The 25,622-nt window shown below is 43.6% G+C and overlaps 1 protein-coding gene across 2 annotated transcripts in view; it reads right to left on the bottom strand.

The window, feature by feature from the left end:
- LOC124720371 (probable citrate synthase 2, mitochondrial) overlaps nt 1–25,622 on the bottom strand; it is a 234,300-nt gene that overhangs the window by 158,631 nt on the left and 50,047 nt on the right. For both annotated transcript variants that reach the window (XM_047245699.1, XM_047245698.1), the window contains exon 2: nt 1,468–1,632. In XM_047245699.1, coding sequence (XP_047101655.1) covers nt 1,468–1,632 — 165 coding nt within the window. The remainder of the gene's footprint in view (nt 1–1,467; nt 1,633–25,622) is intronic.

A 25,622-nucleotide genomic window follows, 5' to 3' on the forward strand; every position in this document is an offset into this window, starting at 1 on the left:
GCGCTTCGTTACAAGATAATTTAGAAACAGCGAAAGCGTTACGGAGATGGATGAACTCCAGTGGAAGACTCTGCAGGAGAGACGCTCAGTAGCTCGGGACGGGCTTTTGTTGAAGTTTCGAGAACATACCTTCACCGAGGAGTCCAGCAGTATATTGCTCTCTCGTACTTATATCTCGCGAAGAAACCGTGAGGATAAAATCAGAGATTAGATCCTACACAGACGCATACCGACAATCGTTATTTCCACGAACAATACTTGACTGGAATAGAAGGGAGAACCGATATAGGTACTCAAGGTACCCTCCGCCATATACCTCGATGTGGACAGCTGAAAATGTGTGCCCCGGCCGGGACTCAAACCCGGGACCTCCTTACATGGCATACACTGTATCCATCTGAGCCACCGAGGACACAGATGAATAGCGCGAGTGCAGGGAGTTATCCCTTGCACGCTTCCCGTGAGACTCGCATTCCCAACTGTTCACAATTCTACATATGTATTGTACCTTTTTATAGACATTTGCCCACCCACCCATTACTCGCGCACGCTTTGGTGATTCCCGTGAGAGTTTGGGCAACCTGTGCGTATTCGCACAGACGAAAGTCAATAGCTGGGTAGCCTTTAACTATATGTATGTAGACAGTAACTGTTACTCCAGGGAAAAGCTGCATGGTCATCAACAGTATTATTCTTTCGAGAACAGTTACTGTCTTCATATAAGCGCCTATTTCTTTGGGACACTGCAGTTCAAACAGGAGTGGCGTAATGTTAATGAGTATTTGTTAATCGTCAAATGAAGTGTATTTAATGTCGCAGTTTTCTGGGGCACGCAGCTGTGTTATTGAACTCATTTTGAAGTGTTCTGTCGGGTGAATGACTGCTCCCCACTTCAGTGTATTCTTCTGAGTAGTATTTCAAGGTTTTTTGGATATTTGTCAGTGGGGTGTATTGATTCAATTTTGTTTTTCCTCTTTCTTTTGAATTACGGAGAATTCTTTAGTTTATCTGGTTACTGGCTTAACTCGCGCTTCACGCACTAAATCAGGTGATACTGAAACTTTATTCCTGTTTAATGCCAGGCAGATTCAAATGTAATTTCATTCATGTTATTTGAAATAAATGTGTTTGATTGACCTTAATGAATTATGTGCATACGAAGTAAGGGGCTCAGTTCTTCATTAGTGCTTAACAGTGGCGTGTGGTTCGGGTGGTGAGCCCCGTGCTCGGACCAAACACCTACAGTGACATCTTTAAGTTGGACTTTTACGCTACACTTTCACCAAAAATGACAACTCCATGAATCAGTTTGCAAGTTGTGGACTTGCAAACAATGGATACATTTTTTGGACCCCTCTGTATATTGAAAAATAAAGAGGTTGTGTGAAGAGAATGTTACATTGGTGGGTCCTTCCAGGAAGTCCCACGTCTCAATACATTGTAGCAGTGAAAGCTTTACAAACTCACCATGTCGACGGTGACCTCGCCGACCTTGGTGCTGCCGTACTGCTTGCGGAAGGCCTTGACTCGCTCCAGCTCGCGCGCCGCCTTCTCGGTGAGCACCGCCTTCAGGTCCGTCGAGTCGCTGGCCACGCCGCGGGACACCACCGACAGCACGGGCAGCGCCACCTTCTGCAACACGACACACGCCTCAGTGAAATATCAAGTAATACTTAGAGTGGAACATCCGCGACTGCCGAGTACGGTTTACAAATCGCCTTACAACAGCGAGTGTGTTTCACAAGGGGGGTGCCGCACACGTTTGGAACGCGGATTTACTGCAAACTTCGTACACTCTTAGTAATCCATTAGGACAATAAAATATGTAAGCAGTAGCGCGTACTTCTCAAGCGTTATTGAGAAACTCGCAAGATAATTTCGGCCGTCAAATACAGCGTGATCGAAAAGTCAGTATAAATTTGGAAACTTAATAAACCACGGAATAATGTAGAGAGAGGTACAAATTGTCACATGCTTAGAATGACATGCGGTTTTATTAGAACCAAACAAAAAGTTGACAAAATGTCCGACAGATGGCGCGTGAAAGATCTCTTGCGGGCGTCGTTTGGTGGTGATCGTGTGCTCAGCCGCCACTTTCGTCATGCTTGGCCTCCCAGGTCCCCAGACCTCAGTCCGTGCCATTATTGGCTTTGGGGTTACCTGAAGTCTGAAGTGATCGGCCGACATCTCTAGGGATGCTGAAAGACAACATCCGACGCCAATGCCATAACTCCACACATGCTTTACAGTGCTGTTCACAACATTATTCCTCGACTACAGCTATTGTTGAGGAATGATGGTGGACATATTGAGCATTTCCTGTAAAGAACATCATCTTTGCTTTGTCTTTATGCTAATTATTGCTATTCTGATCAGATGAAGCGCCATCTGTCAGACATTTTTTGAAATTTTGTATTTTTTTGTTCTAATAAAACCCCAAGTCATTCCAAGTATGTGTGTCAATTTGTACCTCTATCTACATTATTCTGTGATTTATTCAGTTTTCAAATTTATACTGACTTTTTGATCACCCGGTATATATACCTGCACGTGGCCATTTTTACCATGAAGCGACGGTAGCCGAGTGGTTAGCATTCAAGCCCCTTAATCGCTGGGTCGCTGGATCGAGTCCTGCTAGTCAGTTTTTATTTCTAATAGTCATTTTCTTTACTATTTATATTGCTGTAATGGGGAAAAATAGTGTAATCCGATGAACTTTTATTAAATTTACAATATTATTTGGAAGTCTACAAATTTTTATCATCGCATTAAACAAAGTATTTCCAGAAACATCTGAAGCTATTTATAAAGCACTGAACGGGGTATAGATGAAGATAAATAAATGTTTAGTGTATGGACAGTAACAACTATTTTTATCTATCAACAATTCAACTAACAGAATTAGTGTTCCAACAACTACGAAATTAATACAACTACAAAATTATTAAGTACAAAGCAGATGACGCGCTTTTTAACTTGTGGCATCCAGGGTTCAAATACAAAGTAGAATGGAAAGCTAAGAAAGAATTTTTTTGAATTTTAGAGTGTGACCAGTCCTGCACCATATTCCACCTGCCCATCAACACACAGTGCTCCATGCTCACCCTCCACCCTAGTCGAAGCAAGTATATTTAAATAAACTTTGAAGCCGTGATTACAAACAAACTACAGAGACGCCAAACAGCTGTAGCGACGCCAGCGTTCCAAGTGGTTACGTTTGCCATTGCAATGAACAGAGAACTAACGACTTATGGTCAATCTACGGCGAGTTTCCTAGATCTGATCATATTTGACGGCAGACGAGATTTGACAAAGTTCCCTATTACACTTTCAAATTTGTTTCATATAAATATTTTACAACTTTGACAAAGAAATATAGTAGTGTAATGCTGGCCTTAGAGAGGAATTTGAAGTGCACCGCAGCTATTATTATGCTTTCATGTCTGGCACCTAACTGTCCGCACTGTCAGACGGCGGAAAAATATGAAAATACCGACCAGCAGGCACGTGAAGTATTTGGTTACTTGCACTTTCACTTTCATATAACAATGAGAAACTATGTGCGAGACGACATCTTCGTAGATTGTTGCAGTGTGTGTGTGTGTGTGTGTGTGTGTGTGTGTGTGTGTTTATGGGTTGCATTTTTTCATATGACTTAAGCCAATGGCAGCACGATTTCTCAAATCGTGGACACGCATACATTTTCAGTATCACTTTATGCGTTTGGTCGTTTACTAGCCTGTAGTTATGAATATTACATTATTTGTGATAGTAAAAATTTTTAGACTGCCAAATAACATTGCAAATTTATTAAAAGTTCATCCGATTACACGTATTTTTCCCCATTACATCAACTGTAACATAAACAGTGAAGGAAATGACTGTTAGAAATAAAAAACTAACGAGCGGGACTCGATCCAGCGACCCAACGATTACGGGGCTTGTACGCTAACCACTCGGCTGCTGGCGCTTCCTGGTAAAAACGGCCACGCACAGGTGTACGTATTTGACGATATTGCACGACCGACATTATCTTGCGATTTTCTCAATAACGCTTGAGAAGTACGCGTTACTGCTTGCACATTTTGTTGTCCTAATGGAGTACTAGGAGTGTACGAGGTTTGCAATAAATCCGCGTTGCAAGCGTCGTGGCCTCCCTTGTTGGCCTACCCTGCTACGGTTACACTGGAGATTTGGCGGTCGGTTTGCAGCCGTCGCGCTCTGCTTGCCTCGGGCCGGATCCTCTTACACCCCGCCGCAATCTGACACACCCGCCGTCCGTGCACGCAACGCTCTGGTGAGTGCAGCAAAAACTGCCCCTACAACGCGCCACATCTGTATTATCTAGAATACTAACTCGTTATTCCGGTTCACGGCTCGTGTTACCCAGGTGCCGGTTGCCTATCCAACTACCAGTGAGGGGAAAAATACTTTTCCATGTTTAATATAACTGACCGAATTTAAAGATTTAGAATGCTGTTCTAATTACTCATTCAGAGATAAAGTCTTATATAAAATGATTACCACAGTTAGGTATTACAGTTACGAACTGTGCATGTCTCGAGGCAAATTCACCGCGCTGAAGTACCCAGGCTATATTCTTCCAGCATTTAAGAACGAGAGCACTTTGTGATTTGCAGCAAACCTTACACAATATTAAATCCTTTGCGAAACCATCTCACGTACATGCTTTATGTCAAATATTTAACACAAAAACTAATTAGTAAAATATTCAGAAGACGTTTCGAAATATTTTATACAGCGGAGATACATTCTTCAAATATTTAGGTTGGGGGCATACTCGTAAATACCAACGTAAAGTCGTTAATACAAGTGAGCGTAGAAATACTAACGAAAACTGTTCAACCATTTGAAACCACACAAAACTAGTCGCAGCAAAGCAGCACACTGCATATCTGTATCGCATGCAGTAGCAGGTTCCTTCGTAATTACAAGCGATCGTCGACTTACACTATGTCATCAAAAGTATCCGGACATCTGGCTGGCAATGACAAGTTCGTGGCGCCCTCCATCGCTAAAGCTGGATTTCAGTAAGGTGTTGGCACACCCTTAGCCTTGACAGCTTCCACTCTGGCAGGCATACGTTCAATCAGGTGCTGGATGGTTTCTTGGGGAATGGCAGCCCACTCTTCACGGAGTGCTGCACTGAAGAGAGGTATCGATGTCGGTCGGTGAGGCATGGCACGAAATCGGCCCAGTGGTTTTCTATAGGATTCAGGTAAGAACTCTGTGCAGGTTAGTCCATTATAGGGATGTTATTGTCGTATAACCACTCTGCCCAGGCAGTGAATTATGCTCGATCGTGCTGAAAGATGCAATCGCCATTCCCGAACTGTTCAACAGTGGGAAGCAAGAAAGTGATTAAAACATCCGTGTAGGCCTGTGCTGTGATAGTGCCACGCAGAACAAGGTGTTGCAAGCGCCCCCTCCTTGGAAAACACGACCACACCGTAAAACCACTGCTTTCAAATTTTACTTTTTGCACTACATACGGTGGCAGATGACGTTCGCCGGGCAGTCGCCATATCCAAACCTCTAGAGATGGGTCGTTCGCGAACTGACGGGTCCAAAGGAACGATTCATGAAGATGAACGGAACGAGCGATGAACAAATTCTAAGGAACGGCGTTTCCTACTCCACTTCGGTCCCGGAAACGGGAACGACCGGTCTCGTTCCAGCCTCTGTGTCTCGCTCGGCCGGACTCTTCGTCGTCCGCATTGCCACTCGTACCAGTTCCACTGCCGACTGCTCATAGCCAGTTCAATACACAGGATTATTACAAATGATTGAAGCGATTTCACAGCTCTACAATAACTTTATTATTTGAGATATTTTCACAATGCTTTGCACACACACATACAAAAACTCAAGAAGTTTTTTTAGTCATTCAGAAATGTTCGATAGGTGCCCCTTTAGTGATTCGGCAGACATCAAGCCGATAATCAAGTTCCTCCCACACTCGGCGCAGCATGTCCCCATCAATGAGTTCGAAAGCATCGTTGATGCGAGCTCGCAGTTCTGGCACGTTTCTTGGTAGAGGAGGTTTAAACACTGAATCTTTCACATAATCCCAAAGAAAGAAATCGCATGGGGTTAAGTTGGGAGAGCGTGGAGATCATGACATGAATTGCTGATCATGATCTCCACCACGACCGATCCATCGGTTTTCCAATCTCCTGTTTAAGAAATGCCGAACATCATGATGGAAGTGCGGTGGAGCACCATCCTGTTGAAAGATGAAGTCGGCGCTGTCGGTCTCCAGTTGTGGCATCAGCCAATTTTCCAGCAGGTCCAGATAAACGTGTCCTGTTACGTTTTTTTCGCAGAAGAAAAAGGGGCTGTAAACTTTAAACCATGTTGTTGTTGTTGTTGTTGTTGTTGTCTTCAGTTCTGAGACTTGTTTGATGCAGCTCTCCGTGCACAGTAAAAACACGTTAACTTTTGGTGAATTGCGAATTTGCTGCACGAATGCATGAGGATTCTTTACCACCCAGATTCGCACATTGTGTCTGTTCACTTCACCATTAAGAAAAAATGTTGCTTCGTCACTGAAAACGAGTTTCGCACTGAACGCATCCTCTTCCATGAGCTGTTGCAACCGCGGCCGAAAATTCAAAGCGTTTGACTGTCATCGGGTGTCAGGGCTTGTAGCAATTGTAAACGGTAAGGCTTCTGCTTTAGCCTTTTCCGTAAGATTTTTCAAACCGTCAGCTGTGGTACGTTTAGCTCCCTGCTTGCTTTATTCGTCGACTTCCGCGGGCTACGCGTGAAACTTGCCCGCACGCGTTCAACCGTTTCTTCGCTCACTGCAGGCCGACCCGTTGATTTCCCCTTACAGAGGCACCCAGAAGCTTTAAACTGCGCATACCACGCCGAATAGAGTTAGCAGTTGGTGGATCTTTGTTGAACTTCGTCCTGAAGTGTCGTTGCACTGTTATGACTGACTGATGTGAGTGCATTTCAAGCACGACATACGCTTTCTCGGCTCCTGTCGCCATTTTGTCTCACTGCGCTCTCGAGCGCTCTGGCGGCAGAAACCAGAAGTGCGGCTTCAGCCGAACAAAACTGTATGAGTTTTTCTACGTATCTATAGTGTGTCGTGACCATATGTCAATGAATGGAGCTACAGTGAATTTATGAAATCGCTTCAATCATTTGTAATAGCCCTGTAGAGTTGTTCGTTTCGTTCGCTGCGCACGCCCGTTCTAGATCTGTTTTTCACACCGTTTTTAACTCTGAACTTCTGCTTCTTTTCGTATTCTATTTAGCGTCCATTAACGGTAATTAAAATTTTATAATTACGTAAATAACATAAAATTAAGTGATATGTAATACATACATCTTTTCAGGTAACGAAATGGCGCATCAGCTTACTTCACAATTTCGATAAACAGCAGAATACTTGTACAAAGGCTAGACTATTACACATGCAAACGAGATCCAAGGTAAAAGAGCTTGGTCATTGTTATGGAAGGGAGACCGACTTACAACCGAATGAAGCCCGCGCTTCGTAATCGATTGTATGGCGTCACATTTCGTAAAGTTCGCGTTCCATAACCGAGTGTCTGGTGTCGCTTTGTAAAGAGAATACGATAACTTCTGCAATATTATTTCAGTGGTACAGCGTGGCGCACGAAGAATCGACTCCGAGTACTAGACTGCTCATTGTCGCCTACCAATCGTCATCTTTTGTTTCGGAGTTGATTGCATTAGCTTATTTGTTATGCTTCCTAGACGCTCATGCGGTTAACCTCTCTGGCGAGGCTTCCCCATGACAAGACCTGCCGTAGGGCAGAACACAAAGTTTGTTATTTCTTCACTGCCTAATTATTACAGGTTATTATTCTACTCGTAGCGGTCAACAAATCCTGCGTATTCGGGGCTGGTTTTTTGTGCGCGATCTTATATTATTTCACTGCGATCAGCCACGTAACGCTACAGTTGGCTAAACGAGAGGTTTTTGCAGAGTCACGAAAATTACGAGTGTGAGAGAATTCTGTTTTGAATAAAAAGTCTATTCCAGGGCGGAGGCAAGTCCCCCTCTTGGCGCCTTCCACCTTCGGTCACCTATGCTACAAATTTTCAGTTTTTTGTAAGAAACTGATACCAAGCACAAATGAACGGTGAACGAGTAAAAATGAACGGTTCCTAAAAATGAGCGATCACCAGTGAACTAGTTCCCAAGCATTAAAGAGTTTGCCAATCTATTTTCCACTGCTCAATCGTCCAATGCTTACGCTTCTTACACCAAGCGAGGCGTCGTGTGGCATTTACTGGCGCGATGTGTGGATTTGTGAGCACCCGCTCGACCATGAAATCCACCTCCCGCCTGTCATAGTACTTGCAGTGGATCCTCATGCAGTTTCGAATTCCTGTTCAACTGTCGCCGGTCTCTGTCAACAGGCGAGAGCGACCTGTACGCTTTTGTGCTGTATGTGTGTCTTCACGTTTCCACTTTACTATCTCACCGTTAACCTAGGGATGTTTGGGAGTATGGGAATCTCGCGTACAGACGTATGACAAGTGATATCCAATAGCCTGGCTACGTTAGAAATCCGTGAGTTCTGCGGAGTGCCCCGTTCTGCTCTCTAACGATGTCTAATGACTACTGAGGTCAGTGATATGGAGTACCTAGCAGCATAATGCACCTAATATGAGGAAAGTATGATATAGGGTTTTTGTTATCGTTCTAGGGCGCAAAACTGCTACGGTCATTAGCGCCCGGTCTGTACATAAGAAAAGCTAAAAGAAACGAAACTGGAAACCAGCAGCAATGGGAGCAAAACTCAAAAAGCGGGGAAACCAAAAACAGAACGAAAGCTTAAAAAACCACTATAGAAGGGGGTTGTTTGTCCCAAAAAGAGCTTCAAATGACTGACATCTCACTGGCACTAATGAACTCGAGAACGCGATCGGCTGATCGCGTGTCATCTGCTAAAATAGAAGATATAGCAGGCGACAGCTGTAGACGGGCGCGTAACGGAGTAAAATAGGGGCACTCGAAGGTGTCCCACCGACCACAGTCGAGAGCAGTGGGGACAGAGTGGGGGAGGATCGCCGCTTAAAAGATGACGATGGCTAAAAAGACAGTGCCCTATCCGGAGTCTAGTTAAAATTACCTCCTCCCGACGACGAGTTCGGGAGGAAGAGGCCCAAGCACAGGGAAGAGCTTTCACGTCCCGCAATTTATTATTGGGAAGTGTCGACCAATGTGCATGCCAGATATAGGGGGTGTCCGGATACTTTGGATCACATAGTGCATGTAATCTGCTCCTCACGAGCAATATACGGAATCAAATAACGATATCCGATGTAATTATTTACTATCCTTCTCATCCCAAGGTCAAATTTTAACAAGACATGAGACTTCTTAGCAACTTAAAATCCAATGTGTTTTAAAGGACAGAATAACGGGTTAGCACAGTACCGTAATTGGAAATAAAACATCTGTAACAAAAATACAAACTTTAATCCGTTACAGGGTGGCTTTGTCGGAACTGATGGTGCGCTACAGTTATTTGTGCAGTCGGGTGACATTAACGTGGCCACCTGTCAGAAGCCAGAACAACCTCGTGCAGCGTGGACCGCGGCGAGACGTGCACAAAGTGTGTCAGTGAGGTTCTCGAAGGTGCAGACAGGGATGTGAAGCCATGCCAACTAGTGGCGCGGTCAGCTGCGCTGGGTTTCTCGACTGAGGATCTGTGGCGCGAACAGCCCGTTCGAGGTCGTCCTGTTTCTTGATTGGATCTAAATCGGGGAAGTAGGGTAAACTCATCCTGGTGCTCTTCCAACTGTACGGCATGCTGGTAGTTAGCGTGGCGCCGAAGAAAAATTGTTGTAGGGGTGGACGTGGTCCCTAAGGATAAATGCATCTTGTGATCTATTGGGACTTCCAGAATGACGAGATCACCCAGGGAATGGCATAAAAACATTCCCCAAACCATAACGATCCTCCCTTTGGCAGACGTTTGACGCCGTACACGCCAATGGTCATCTGTCAGAGGCAGCATAAAACTTTATTCATTTGAGGTCATGGGGTAGCAACGTTCGCAGAACTATCGTTGTGGAAACGCCTTTGGTAGTCCCTTGGTTTATCTGAACGGTCAGTTGTTTAACTGTTTCGTCTTTCACCCCTGTTATTTATGGTCCGTGGCGCAGGCTTTGAGCAACAGCATTTTGCCATGCATAGTATACATCAACCACAGTGGCACGCCAACAGTTTACAGACTCAGCCGTTTCGGAAATGCTTCCATTCTCGACTCTGAAGTCAATGCTCAAGCCCTATTTACGTCAGAAAAATCGCTGCGTTTCGACAACGACTGCACTGTTTTCTTGGAGTTAAACAGTAGCTATGTAACCAGTCGGGCCTGGTAGTATCGTGATAAAGCTCGTGTCGAGTTCGAAAAAATAGAGGGATCGAATCCTTTCATGTAGGCAGACCTCTCACAGACGTTAAGACTCATCAGGAACGATACGTGGATCAGAGTCCACGCGATATTGTAGATCCCCTTTCCCTTTTAGGATTACTGGGGAAGGTCGGTGACACGTAAGTCGCCAAAGTGGCGTCCAGTTGAAAGACACGCAATAGTCCGCTGGCGCATATGGAGTTAACTTTATATCTGAACGTTACCTACTTTATACTACTGTGTAATTTCTTGCAGCGTAGACTTCCGTTCCAACAAGCACACAGCAGGTTTGTTTGCACTGTGAGCGCCTCTTCAGGCATCTGCAGGTGACGTTACTATGTAATGTATTCAAGTATGTATCGTTATGTTTAGTAGTATGATGTGCAGTATAATATTGGTTCAAATGGCTCTGAGCATTATGCGACTTAACATCTATCGTCATCAGTCCCCTAGAATTTAGAACTACCTAAACCTAACTAACCTAAGGACATCCCACACATCCATGCCCGAAGCAGGATTCGAGCCTGCGACCGTAGCGGTCGCGCGGTTCCTGACTGTAGCGCCTAGAACCGCTCAGCCACGCCGGCCGGCACACCATTTTTAGTCAACTATATCCTTCTTTGAAGTGTTGTTATAGCGGTTTTCACTTCACCGTTTAAATCTGGCAACGGCACTGCTACTTGAATCTGCACTGGAACTGAAGTTGTGCTCTAAGCTTTTTGCACACTGCTGAACAAATAATGCTTCGAGATATGGTATCGAGGTACTCCCAGGCGTAGCTCAATCCTCAATGGCTGTTTAGTATCTCCTGGAACACGTTCGTTTTACGTACGCTATACCAGCATGCGACAATGACGTTACGTACGTCTCGGCACTGTACTCCCTCATATTGGCTGCGCGTGCGACAACAGCGTAACATACTTTTGTTCTCTCGCCAACGTCGACGTGTGAAAGCGACCGGCAGTGCATTCATGTTGCTGGCACTGCGAAGGAAGCCAGCCGGGCAGCGGAAGTGCGACGTCGTCGTCCGGATGCGAGTCGGGACGGGTACAGTCACGCAGACCAGAAGCTCACACGAGCCGGTTTCAACAGAAAAAGATTTGCAGAACTATAGACCTATATCTCTAACGTGTATCAGTTGTAGAATTTTGGAACACGTATTATGTTCCAGTATAATGACTTTTCTGGAGACTAGAAATCTACTCTGTAGGAATCAGCATGGGTTTCGAAAAAGACGATCATGTGAAACCCAGCTCGCGCTATTCGTCCACGAGACTCAGTGGGCCATAGACACGGGTTCCCAGGTATATGCCGTGTTTCTTGACTTCCGCAAGGCGTTCGATACAGTTCCCCACAGTCGTTTAATGAAAAAAGTAAGAGCACATGGACTATCAGACCAATTGTGTGATTGGATTGAAGAGTTCCTAGATAACAGAACGCAGCATGTCATTCTCAATGGAGAGAAGTCTTCCGAAGTAAGAGTGATTTCAGGTGTGCCGCAGGGAAGTGTCGTAGGACCGTTGCTATTCACAATATACATAAATGATCTTGTGGATAACATCGGAAGTTCAGACTTTTTGTGGATGATGCTGTGGTATATAGAGAGGTTGTAACAATGGAAAATTGTACTGAAATGCAGGAGAATCTGCAACGAATTGACACATGGTGCAGGAAATGGCAATTGAATCTCAATGTAGACAAGTGTAATGTGCTGTTAATACATAGAAAGATCCGTTATCATTTAGCTACAATATAGCAGGTGAGCAACTGGAAGCAGTTAATTCCATAAATTATCTGGGAGTAGGCATTAGGAGTGATTTAAAATGGAATGATCATATAAAGTTGATCGTCGGTAAAGCAAATGCCAGACAGATTCGTTGGAAGAATCCTAAGGAAATGCAATCCGAAAACAAAGGAAGAAGGTTACAGTACGCTTGTTCGCCCACTGCTTGAATACTGCTCAGCAGTGTGGGATCCGTACCAGATAGGGTTGATAGATGTAGAGGTAGAGAATATCCAACGGAGAGCAGCGCGCTTCGTTACAGGATCATTTAGAAACAGCGAAAGCGTTACGGAGATGATAGATAAACTCCAGTGGAAGACTCTGCAGGAGAGACGCTCAGTTGCTCGGTACAGGCTTTTGTTGAAGTTTCGAGAACATCCCTTCACCGAGGAGTCGAGCAGTATATTGCTCCCTCGTACGTATATCTTGCGAAGAGGCCGTGAGGATAAAATCAGAGAGATTAGAGCCCACGCAGAGGCATACCGACACTCCTTTCCACGAACAATACGAGACTGGAATAGACGGGAGAACCGAGAGTACTCAAGGTAACCTCCGCAACACACCGTCAGGTGGCTTCCTGTGTATGGATGTAGACGTAGGACTTGCTCCTGGCGACTGCCGAACACCTGTACCATTTACCCTCTCAGACTATCTCCGATTTTATGAATATACGTTTATATCGGTGGTCAAAGCTTAGTTCTGGGACAGAAGACTGGTTTGATGCAGACTCCATGCTACTCAATCCTGTGCAAGCCTCAAACTGCTGCAATCTACTCAATCCCGCCGGATAATGTTTGAAGTGGTCACTGTAGCAAGAAGGTATGTATTAATACCAGTTTTGCTGGCCTCTGCTTCGATCATAAGCGAGGCAGATTATTCCTACACGTCGGTCAGGGGCCTAAAGATGGCGTAATAAAGCGCCGAAACTGGTTGCCTAAAGTAAAATAAGGTTGAAAATTCACGGTTGAAAGATGTTTGACATCAATCGATCAGCCGAGTACCGCAACCGTCGCTAAAAAATGGATATACAGAGACATTTTCTTGGTTGAATTGCTTGTGCACGATTCACTTACAAGGCTACTCTTCACACAAGACTTCCCGACAAATTTGGGTGTTAACGAATTCCTCTTGCCAGACGTTATTAAATTATTAAAATAAAAGCAGATGCCACTTGTTTGATACGACGATCTGAAATTACATCCTCGTAACTATGGTTAAACTGAGGGTATTCGATGAGTTATGACATACAGGTAGAAAGTATTTACAAAAGTAATTTCACATTCCCAGAACACTGGATTGAAATTTAAAGATCCAAATTACGAAAAAAGTCAGTGATCGAGAAAATTCTGCTGGCTATCAACAAAAAATGTCATACTGGCTACCTCTCCAAGTGTGTTTGCTTATAAAACTTCATATCTTTCCACATTAATTGATTATTTGCATTTTTCAAGATCATTTAGTGTCCTGTAATGTTTGTATCCGTAATGACTGCAGGTCAGCGTCGAAACCACAGCCGCACGAAAGAACAGGCACTATTTCCCGTGAACAGAATGACAAAGGGAACACACGACGTGCAGCGATCGCTAAAGCTGCAGTATTTCCCGTCGCGGATAGTGCAGTCGCAGAAAATTATTTCCATAAATTCGAAAGAATTTATCAATGAATAAAAATCTATACAGATTCCAGGAAGGGGCAAATGCTTGCTCCTCTTGCCGACGCCACTGCCGTCCTGTGCTGAGAAATAACTGTTCAGAAAGATATATACGTTGTGCTGTTTCAGAGTTAATTAGCTTTAAAGTTACCCAATTAGGTCGTTCTGTATGCAAATTCAAGCGGCCCGCCAGATACAATTAGTGTCAGTTCTCATAGCGCAGATTACAGTGCACTAGACAGCTCAGCCTTTGGATCGAGTTCGGTCCTTACTACCGTCACATATCCAATTTTTGTATTGCTCTCTTGTTCAGTTTTAAGGAACTGTAACTAGGAACACGTTGGTGGCACCGCCTCTAGAGGGCAGCTTCTATCTGCGCTCGCAACGGCCTGAGTGGCTAATTTCGGTGCTGATTACCTCGGAAACGTCACAACGTATCTAACTTTTTATCCTGTACTATTTCTCTACACAACCCAGCCAACAGCGCGCCCCCGTAAGTGTTTCTAACTGTTTCTGACCACTCTGTATAATCAGATACCTTTCAGTGTCCTCTAGTCTCTTCCACACACAGAAACGCCTTCCACTGTTCTTGAACTAATGTTACCAATGATTAAATTGTGCTCTGTGAAAAATTATACCAGGTGGCTCCCTCTTCTTCCTTTAGCGTAGTGCATGTAATGATTTTCCTTCTATCTAGTTTCTGCCTCATCACAAATTTTACTACCTGAACAAACTCCTCCTACTTCAATTTGTAGTGATAACCTTGCACTGAACTCAACCGAAGTCTTGTTCTTCCTTCCATCGCACTTCACTAATTTTCATTTAAGTTTTATCTACTTATTTCTAAATTATCAATTCTACCTAGCCTATTAAGGGATCTACCATTCCAGCCCGAACCAGTAGAATGGTCGTTTTCTTTTCGTGATGGCATCTTTTGTAGACCTTGCCCAGAATGGCTCCCGGAATGGGGCACTATTTTACCTCCGGAATATATTACCCCGGAGGAATCCATCACTATGCCACGCCCTCTGGGGAATATAGCTGTGCTTTCCCTTTGTCATTGGCCGTACAGATGAGAGAGTTAAACACGTGACAGGGTGGAATCATGTCATCAGCTAGTATACATCAGTTGTAGAATTTAGGAACACGTATTATGTTAGAGTACAATTACATTTTTTGGAGACTAGAAATCTACTCTGTAGGAATCAGCAGTGTTTCTTGACTTCCGCAAGGCGTTCGATACAGTTCCCCACAGTCGTTTAATGAACAAAGTAAGAGCATATGGACTATCAGACCAATTGTGTGATTGGATTGAAGAGTTCCTAGACAACAGAACGCAGCATGTCATTGTCAATGGAGAGGTGTCTTCCGAAGTAAGAGTGATTTCAGGTGTGCCGCAGGGGATCACAATATTATAAATGACCTTGTGGATAATATCAGAAGTTCACTGAAGCTTTTTACGGATGATTCTGTAGTACATCGAGAGGTAGTAACAATGGAAAATTGTGCTGAAATGCAGGAGAATCTGCAACGAATCGACGCATGGTGCAGGGAGTGGCAATTGAATCTCAATGTAGACGAGTGTAATGTGTTGCGAATACATAAAAAGATACATCGTTTGTCATTTAGCTACAATATAGCAGGTCAGCAACTGGAAGCAGTTAATTCCGTGAATTATCTGGGAGTAGGTATTAGGAGTGATTTAAAATGGAATGATCATATAAAGTTGATCAGTAAAGCAGATGCCAGACAGATTCATTGGAAGAATCCTAAGGAAATGCAATCCGAAAACAAAGGAAGTAGGTTAGAATACACTTGTTTGCCCACTGCTTGAATACTGCTCACCGGTGTGTGACCGTACCAGATAGGCTTGATAGAAGAGAGAGAAGATCCTACAGAGAGCAGCGCGCTTCTTTACATGATCATTTAGTAATCGCAAAAGAGTTACGGAAATAATAGATAAACTCCAGTGGAAGACTCTGCAGGAGAGACGCTCAGTAGCTCGGTACGGGCTTATGTTTAAGTTTCGAGAACATACCTTCACCGACGAGTCATTTCTCGCGAAGAGACGACGAGGATAAAATCAGAGAAATTAGAGCCCACACAGAGGTATACTGACAATCTTTCTTTCCACGAACAATACGAGACTGGAATAGAAGAGAAAACCGATAGATGTAGTCGAAGTACCCTCCGCCACACAGTCAGGTGGCTTGCGGAGTATGGATGTAGATGTATCATGAATAATATCAAGAATCCATCTCCACTGAATTCCTTAAGGTTCGCTGGTCTTGGGTGTCACCCAGTATATCGCTCACTCGCCGCCGCTTTTGACCTGCAGTACACTACTTGAAGGTAAGAGGCGCCATTTGACGCCATTACGCAGCCGCGCCGCCGGCGCCTTTGACTGTAGCAGCGTGTGGCGCTCTGCCAGCCGCCAGCGCCCTTGCACATGGGACGGCCGTGTTTAAAACTGAACAGCACCTCCGCGCACGCAGAAGCAACCACAAATAGACCCCTCTCTGGCGGACTCCGTGTAATAGCAGTACTCAGGAGCGCTGATAATCAGCCTGCCAGGTCCCACTCGACACCGCATCATCTACTGCAAATAAACTGCCTACATTTTCGAAAATATTGACACTTTAGTTATTTTCTCGCTAATACAACGCAACGGGCATCAAAAAATTTCACTTCTGAATCTGTACTCCGCAAGCCATCTTGGGCTATTCGGCGGAGGGTATGCCGTTTACAATTTCATTCGCGAATAGTGCGTGAAATGACTCTCCTCCACTGTATGAGCTCTTTTTCTTGTTGTGGCCAGCCGCGAGGGCCGAGGTGTGTATGGTAGAAACTAATACATCTGAACCTTCAATAACGAAAATTTAACATTAAACCTGTGATGCAGAGCGCCTCAATGTCTATTACTCGAGTTACGTGAACATCTGTAACGAAAAGCACCAGCCCGAGACATCTTATCCAATTTCTTCCACAGTGTTTAACGATGCTCAGTCGGTGGTACGGGAACTGCGTACGCTCTTTCTTCCGTGAAAGAATTACAGTTCCTCAGAATTCCCCTCATGAATCGTAGTCTGAGACTGACTAATGAAGAGAAGGCCATTTCAATATGCATAACTACTTTTTGGCTCGTCTAGTACAATTCCGCTAGTTATGATACAATACTCTGTTAAACACAGTCCCAGTTACAGGCTGCCTCACACGTTCCGGGAACTACAAAAATTTCATTTCCAGCACTTCATGTAATTGTTGGCTAAATTTAAACATTTATAATTCGGTCAATCTACTCATGAGGTATAACACTTTAAAGCTGTAACGCAGACAAGTATTACAATTAGACACTATCTTGAAGCAGCGTAACCGGCGGTTCGTTTATTACCCAGGCTACATTCATTCAGTATATGAAAATGAAATACTGGAAACAAACTTGAGACGTATTACTTCAAATCTTTTCGAAACACTTTTCGCTGACACTCCCCACCCCACCAACCACTCCTCCAAAACTGACGAAAGGAAGGCTATCGCTTGCTACATTTTCGCTATCCATGCATTAAAACTGTCGCAACAAATATTTTGTTTATTACTTCGCTGGAGATGTCTTATGGGCGCTCATTATCGACGTCGTCAGCGTTTATTACTTTGTTACTATAAACTAAACTTTATCCGCTGCCCATTTTGCTGACAGACTCCACCTACACCACTGATGACAATTCAGCATATATGTCATAACACTGAGATGTGTGAAAAACCTACAGATCTGGGTTTTGCGTCTTCCAAAGTTTTACAAATCATCGTCACATTAACTGATCAGTAAAGCAAACACACATTTAGTTTGATGCTATTTCATACGTGGGAGATTGATTCTTCAGAAAATCAAGGGAGGGGTTTTACTGGTATCGAAAAGACACCTTAAAATATTGGTAACTACTGTTCAGATTACAGCATCCTGCGTTGCCGACTGGCGCTCTTGCGCGAAACACGAATTGCCACGTAAAAAAAAACAAAAACAAAAAAAAACCACATTGACATAAGAGCAGTCAGCCGATGGAGTCTACTGCAGCGGTCAAATGGGGAACGTGTTCGTCCGTGTGTACACTTCCTTGTCACACAATTCGCATTTCAGAACTTCCAGAATTAAACGGAAAATGCTTACAAGTATTTATTATCACAAGAGAATTGCCTGACCAACTAATGCAAGAGATTGTGGTTGCAATATAAATCGCCCATCCCACAATCAAGTGCTACGAGCCATTCGCTTGTAAAACTGTGCGTCTTACCACGAGACATTCGTAAGGTCATCTTTGGTAACGCAAGGGAACAAAATGTTTTAATAGGACAAAACATTTCCATGTCATGACTTGGATATTTCCCTCTACTTAAAACCATCTGAACGAAGTTTTTCCTACTGACGTGATATTACACAGCTATTCCGTCTTCAAAGCAAAGTGGAATACTATCAACCTTTGCCTACAGCCACTTTCGCACACATTACTTCTGCATTCAAGCAGATTTCCGTTCAGTCCTGAACGTTCGAGGTCACGCACTTGTCAGAAAAATGATTTCATCGGTAATTTCGGTACGATTAACACTTTCACCTCCAATTAGTGATACATCGTTGCATAAAACCGTAACCATATGTTTTCAAGGAAAACATATCCCTGGGTATGGGGAACAATATTCGGATAAACTGATCTGGGGCTGTACTATAGGGGACGATGTCACATGAGGCAGTGAACGTTAGTTTGTCCTAGATATCAGCAAGCCCCCTTCCCATTATGTCTACCGGAACACGACGAAGCCCAAAGAATGAAACTTAAACGAACGGCTAACATCTGGCGGCCATACTGCTGCAATTTGTTGGCATTCAGGCATAACGAGCGCCGAGAATAGATTCTCGAACTCAGCGCCAGGAAGAGTAGAAACTCTCATCGTTTGAATCTCGCGAGCGCATATATTTCTTGAAATAGTTAGATGGCATTTCGACTGATGAACGTTCTGCAAGGCACGTACAAATTTTTTTCGTTGCACTTCAGCTAACTGTTAGCTTCTTTCTGCCAGCTGCTTAGGCAACTGGCGAATTGATTCACGCAAAATGGTTGCGCTGTGCCAATCAAAAAGGTGAATGGACATCCGCGCCCGTTTTATTTCATATCATAACGGTTTCAGCTTTCCCCGCATTCGGTACTCGTCGCGGTACGAGCTAATACCGATTGACTGCATCAGCAGCACATTTCAAGGTATCTGGCATGTTTGTCGTGATGCACCATCACCGTTTACGAAATATATAGGCTACGAAATTCAAGCATTGATTAATTTTGTCAGGCGATAAAGCGAGAAAGCACTAGTTCTTTTTAGGGAATTGCTGTCTCAGTTGTCTAAGTTAGTACAGTAATTTCATGTTACTTTTTAGAGTGGTTTCAAATCAAAGCATACTTAGCATTTACTGAATTACATTCTCAACTGCAAATGGCATAAATTGCTAGTTATAAACAAAGTGCCCACTTCAGGAACTACTGGTTTAATTCTGTCTGAATGTGCGAAGATTAAAGGCAATTTATCGTGTTACATCTGCAGACCACGAACTGGACATCCAGACGCTTAATTTCGAATCTTTTTTTAATTTATCGCTGCGTCAGCGAAAGAGTATGCGCCATTCGCCCAGGTCGCCAAGCAAGTGGGAAGATAACGTATCATTGGTTATACTTCCCAAGGTGCCACCTGAAGTTTATACTCTACAGTCTGTTGGACTTTTATAAGGGTCAACGAAATGGGACGGAGGGGCGAATATAGGACGACAGGAACAAGCAAATAATCTTAGTAAACGTAGGTTCGAAAACCAATGGTGTCCACGATGACAGTCATGAATGCCAGTTAAGAGTCCCAAGAATTCAAGCTGCACATACGTACAGGAGCACAAACATTTTAAAATGTTCCAAACGGCTCTTGTTCATGTGGAGGCAATCTTCAGCCCATCTATGCCCATTGTTCAAAAAATTCCAGGGAAGATCGTTAACTTCTCCACTGTCAACAGGTGTGTAATAACCGATGCTTTTAAATGTAACAACGCAAAACGAATTAACGGACTCACGTACGGGGACCTGGAAGGTCTTGGCAAACCACTGCCGATTATAGATTTGTCGAAACGCTATTTACCAGTACTTAGGTATCCGTTATGATAAAATCAAACGCAGGCAGTTTATCAGTTCGTTAATTTCGCCTCACTTGCAGTGTTTCGAAATGAACGTAGTCTTCGACATTAACATTACTGTAGCACACACACGTTGTAGCATTGGTTCCTGGACATTCACTAAGAATATTTGCTCGTTTCATTGTCCTCTACGTGTCGCTTTCGTCTATACCCAATAATAAAACTTTTACAGCTCGCAAACCCCACAGATTTTAGAAGAAGGAAAATACGACTCTGTAAGATTTGCATTCTTCCATACTTCAGTACTTTAACATTAATTTTGCGCTTGCATATTCGGATGCAATCTATTTCTTTTTACGGGCAACGCTTTGGATTTCTCCTCATTTAAGAAAGCCGCCAAAACACTATACGCAATTCCCCATCCCCGAATTAAATTGGGACCATCCAGTGACTGCTTTCCTCTTTACAAGACCGTCATCAAGTAAACATTTAAGATAGCTACTGAGCCTGCTTAATAAATAGATTATCTACAAACATCAGTTAAGCGACTTCATTTTCTAAGGACAAACTATTTCACTTTCGCTTCTGTTGAACATTCGCCGTCCATTGCAACGTACCTAGTTCTGTTGGTCAACAGTTCTTAGAGCACACGGCATGCTTGCGAACACACTACTACAAAGACACGACCATCAAGATTAAGTCGACTTCGACAAGTAAATCGGTCTCCCACATCCCTGGTTGTTCAGCATCACTTCTAGTGATTACAGCACTAACAACACATTTCAGGCACAGCTCTACCAGTAAACCGCTGATTCTTTAAGGAATGTAACTCATGTGTAAAACAGCTGGAAACGGCTAATTACTTGTCAAATGTTTAAGGTGTCTGGACATTTGACTAAGCATGTGAGCTAAAGAGAGGTTATAAAAGTTTTCAAAACGTTTACTGCAAATCACCAATTCGGAAATACTAGCTAGATGAATGTAGTTTCAGTATTTGAGCGCACTGATTTACACTGCCTCAAGATATTAATACACAGTTTATAATTTTATAAATATTGTGTTAAACCTTTAAAATATGACTACCTCTTAATGGAGCTTGTCCTCTGAAGATCTGATTTTTTTAGATTTTGGCTTAAAATGATCTCTGGAATGATTACATTTTAGTGTTCATACCAAGTTCGCCAGAAACTCTTATGAGGCGATTGGTGAACAAGTGTTCCCGAGAACTATTCATAGCGGGGAAGAAAAGTTAACATTTAAATTCAACGACGGCCCAACAGGCATAATGGATATTGTGAACACTAATTTGATATACCAGCTGATACAACTTCTGCACAGAAAACGGAAAGAGTATCGAGCTACAAGGGCACTGACGACAGAAGCTGCCGAAGAGGCCCAAACCCCACTGTTGCCAGATTGCCGAATGTTCCAGGGATCGAGGATTAGAGGCACATTTAACAACAAAAAATTTAACCCAAAATTTGAAATGCATATTTCTCGAAATATAACTTGACAACGGTAAATGTTTCTGACCATATTTTGATGCCGGTAATCTAATTCTCTGTCAGCGTATGGCGTATGAAGATCCAGCAACAATTTAAAGCGTATAAAACCGCGTTCACTTGTTTGTGCAGCCAGAATTTAACCTTCCCTCGCCGCTACCATGTGCAACACCTTCGGCAGCAAACAGCGAATGAAGATTAAACCAATCGCCGCCAGTTTTACGAGCACTTTTAAGATAACGCTTGCCGCCTTTGCGATAAGAGCACTCGTCGCCTTTAAGAACGTTCTCGTGGCGCATTACCTGCGGTAGAATTGCAAGCACGGCAGTTCGAAACAGATTAGAAGCCACTGTGACTAATGTTCACGATACACAGCTAAGAATTATAGAGTATGTAAAACTTCAAAAATTATTTTTCTAGATGGTCTAATTACAAAACAAGCGATAACCCACTGCACGCCGTACATTCAGAACCACGTGTGAATATTTCTTTAAAGTCAGTACCGCCATTAGACTATTTGCAGTGTTACATTTACACGATCATGATTTCGGCTTTACAATACCATTATCAAGTGTTTTAATGTCATACAGTGGCTAAGATGGCATACTGTCGTATTTAAAATGCACTATTAGACACATTGTCTAAGGGTCGATATTTCTAGTAAAGGCCTACTGCTTTGTTTTATCACTGTCACTCAGCCAGTGGTGTTATAGTTGGTGGTGTTTTCCAAGCAGGCCACTATCACAGCATAGGCCTACATTGATGTTTTAAGCACCTTCTCGCTTCCCACTGTTGGAGAGCAATTCAGGGATGGCGACTGCATCTTTCAACACGGTCGAGCACCTGTTCATAATGCACGGTCTGTGTGCGGAATGGTTACACGACAATAACATCCCTGTAATGGACTGGCCTGCAATGAGTCCTGACCTGAGTCATACAGAACACGTTTGGGATGTTTTGTAACGCCGACTTCGTGCCAGGCCTCACCGACCGACATCGATACAGCTCCTCAATGGAGAACTCTGTGAAAATGGACTGCCATTCCCCAAGAAACCTTCCCGCACCTGATTAAACGTATGCCTGCGAGAGTGGAAGGTGCCATCAGGCTAAGGGTGGGCCAACACCATATTTAATTCCAGCACTACCGATGGATGATGCCACGAACTTTTAAGTCATTTTCAGCCAGGTGTCCGGTATTGCATCGCTTACTTTTGAGCGTTCATCACATTCTGTGTCTCTCCAACTATGTGAAGCTAATATAGATGGCACAAACCAGTCCGATTCCCAAAGTTGAGGGGGAGTGGGAAGATCGGTGAGGGGGGGGGAGGGGGGAGGGGAGGAGGTGAGGGGGGTAGGGGGGAGGGGAAGACGTTGTGAATGGGATATCCGAAGAGAAGAAATAGAACACCAGTTGCGTTAAAGACAATTCTTCAAAAACATTAGCTGAAAGTGGTGAAGAAAATTCTGGAGAACATTGGTCATTGCCGTGGGGGGAGACTTCTGAGGTGAAATGCTGCCGCAATTGGCGCTCGGTGCTACCAACAGAAACTGCAACGTACCATGCAATATCGACACTGCAACTCCAAGGTCGGTGGCGCTTGCAGAAATGAAAAAAAGCAGGAAGTCGACATGAAGTGTTCCGTATAAACCAATCTGACAGCTTTTATTACGCCATTATAGTGAACATTATTGGCAAAGTGGTTATCGCCAAACGTGAACGTGCATCGTTTTCCTTTCAGTTCTTGATCTAAGGGGGATAAAGCAGGTCTTAACATGATGATGTACACAATACCTAATAATAAATCAGTGCTTAAATTTCCAGCTCTGAAACTGACAGTATGTTTATTGACGCTCATCCAGCGTCCTCTTGTGTTTCCTCACGCGACGGTATCGTGGCGCCATTTTTCGACAAGACAACGCTTCTCCGTACGTGGTGCATGTCAGATTTCTGCGTGATGTTTAAATACTCCCGCGTAATCTCTATAAACGATTCAGGAGACAATCTGAACACCCGCCTGAGATAGCCTGAAGACGATTCTGTCAACATATAGCAATGTTTCCAGAACCAACAGCAAAAAGATTTAAACAAGGTAATAGCATTTTCCGGGAAGTGGAAATGATTTTCAAAAATGTGACACCTACTTGAGTACTAAAAGGAAAAATTTCTGTTGAAAGATAAATCACACAAATGTTAAGGTTACAGACAACTAAATATCCCCATTTATTGAAATTACGGTCAACCAATTTTAATCATCTCCTTTAAAATATTGGGCGTTTTATTGGCAAAACAACTAAAAGATCTGACATTCTACTTAATAGGCTGCATGCACGACGATTGTTCCTCTTTTGGAGTACAACAGCGTTATGACATACTTACGAGACAGGATGATTGGTTTGTGGTGCGCTTAAGGGGGGCAGGACGTCAAACGGGCCCACATGGCGGCTGGAGAGGCACCACAGGACATTTTAATTTCCTCTGTGTATACTTCATTTTTTTACATGAGAAATTTAATCATTTTTTCACTTAGTACTGGCTGCATTTGTTGCTATATGTACACTTTTCTTCCTAAGCAAGAGATTCTTCGATGACTTTTGCACAGCATACAAACCATAGTCACAGATGTATGATACTCTAGAAGTTATTTAATTTATGAAAAAATGAATGAACTGTTACATTTTTAACTTCGTGTTTAGGAAAAATTAAAGTTTTATAGTTAATTATCTCAATTTTTCCACAGTTTTTAATAGATTTGGAAAATTCTTGAGTTTCATACCACCTGTAACTACTGTTCGTATGCTATGAAAAATTCATCGAAGAATCTCTTACTTAGGAAGAAAAGTGTACCTATAGCAGCAAATGCAGTCCGTAATAAGTGAAAAAATGATGAAATTTCACATGTAAAAAAGGTATTTTGCTACGTTTTTGAACTTCCACTGCGATGAGTTCAAATGGCTCTGAGCACTATGTGACTCAACATCTGTGGTCATCAGTCCCATGGACCTTAGAACTACTTAAACCTGACTAACCTAAGGACATCACACACATCCATGCCCGAGGCAGGATTCGAACCTGCGACCGTAGCAGTCGCGAGGTTCCGGACTGAGCGCCTAGAACCGCTAGACCACCGCGGCCGGCACTGCGATGAGTGAGAGTCCTCAATCCTTCCTGGTCATGGTGACAAAGTTTTATGAATTTATTTGTAGAAGTATAGACAGTAGAAATTAAAATGTCCTGTGGTGACTCCCCTGCTCCAAGTCGGCCCGTTTGACGTCCTACCCCCCTTAAGTGCGCGGTCATCAGCGCCCGTACAAATTCCGAATCTGTACAATGTCCACTCTAGCCACTTTCATGAATGTCGATGGAATGATGAAGGCAACACGAACACCCAATCCCCAGGCAGAGAAACACTCCAACCCGGCCAGGAATCTAATCCGGGTCCTCGTGATCCCGAGGTAGCAACGCTAGCCAATAGACCACTAGCTGTGCACACGACACAGGATTGACAGTTGGCTGGTTGGTTGGTTTAAAGGCGGGAGAAGGGACAAACTACGACGTCATCGGTCCCTTGTTCCTAATAAAACAGTGTCACAAATGTGAGAATAAAATGACCGAAACATATAACACAAAACGGAAAAAAAGGAAAAGCCACAAGAACGAAGGGAAGGCAACGAATAATAAAAGGAACAAAAGAGGACAAGGAAACAGACGCTAGAAACAGAAGAGAGTAAAACATGAAAGCAGATTACAGTGGCTGTTGAACAACGAGAATAAAAAGGGAAAGCCAGCCACTCGGCACCACATTAAAACCTCCACCCTAAAAGCACTAGGGTGGAGGACACGGAGGGTCAAAGGACATGCACTAAAACCTACATAAAAGTATAAAACCCACTCTCACGGATAAAACTTAAAACTAAAGCTGCTGTGGAGGCATTGTCGCCCAACACCGAAGGCAGGGTGCTGGGAAAGTTAAAAGTCTGCCGCAGAGCGGCTAAAACTGGACAGTCCAGCAAGAGGTGGACGACTGTCATTTGGAAGATACAGCGACACTGACGTGGGTCCTCACGACGGAGAAAGGGAAGATCTTCGAAGAAGGGCAAC

The sequence above is a fragment of the Schistocerca piceifrons genome, chromosome 11, assembly GCF_021461385.2.
Source record: "Schistocerca piceifrons isolate TAMUIC-IGC-003096 chromosome 11, iqSchPice1.1, whole genome shotgun sequence".
Taxonomy (NCBI): domain Eukaryota; kingdom Metazoa; phylum Arthropoda; class Insecta; order Orthoptera; family Acrididae; genus Schistocerca; species Schistocerca piceifrons.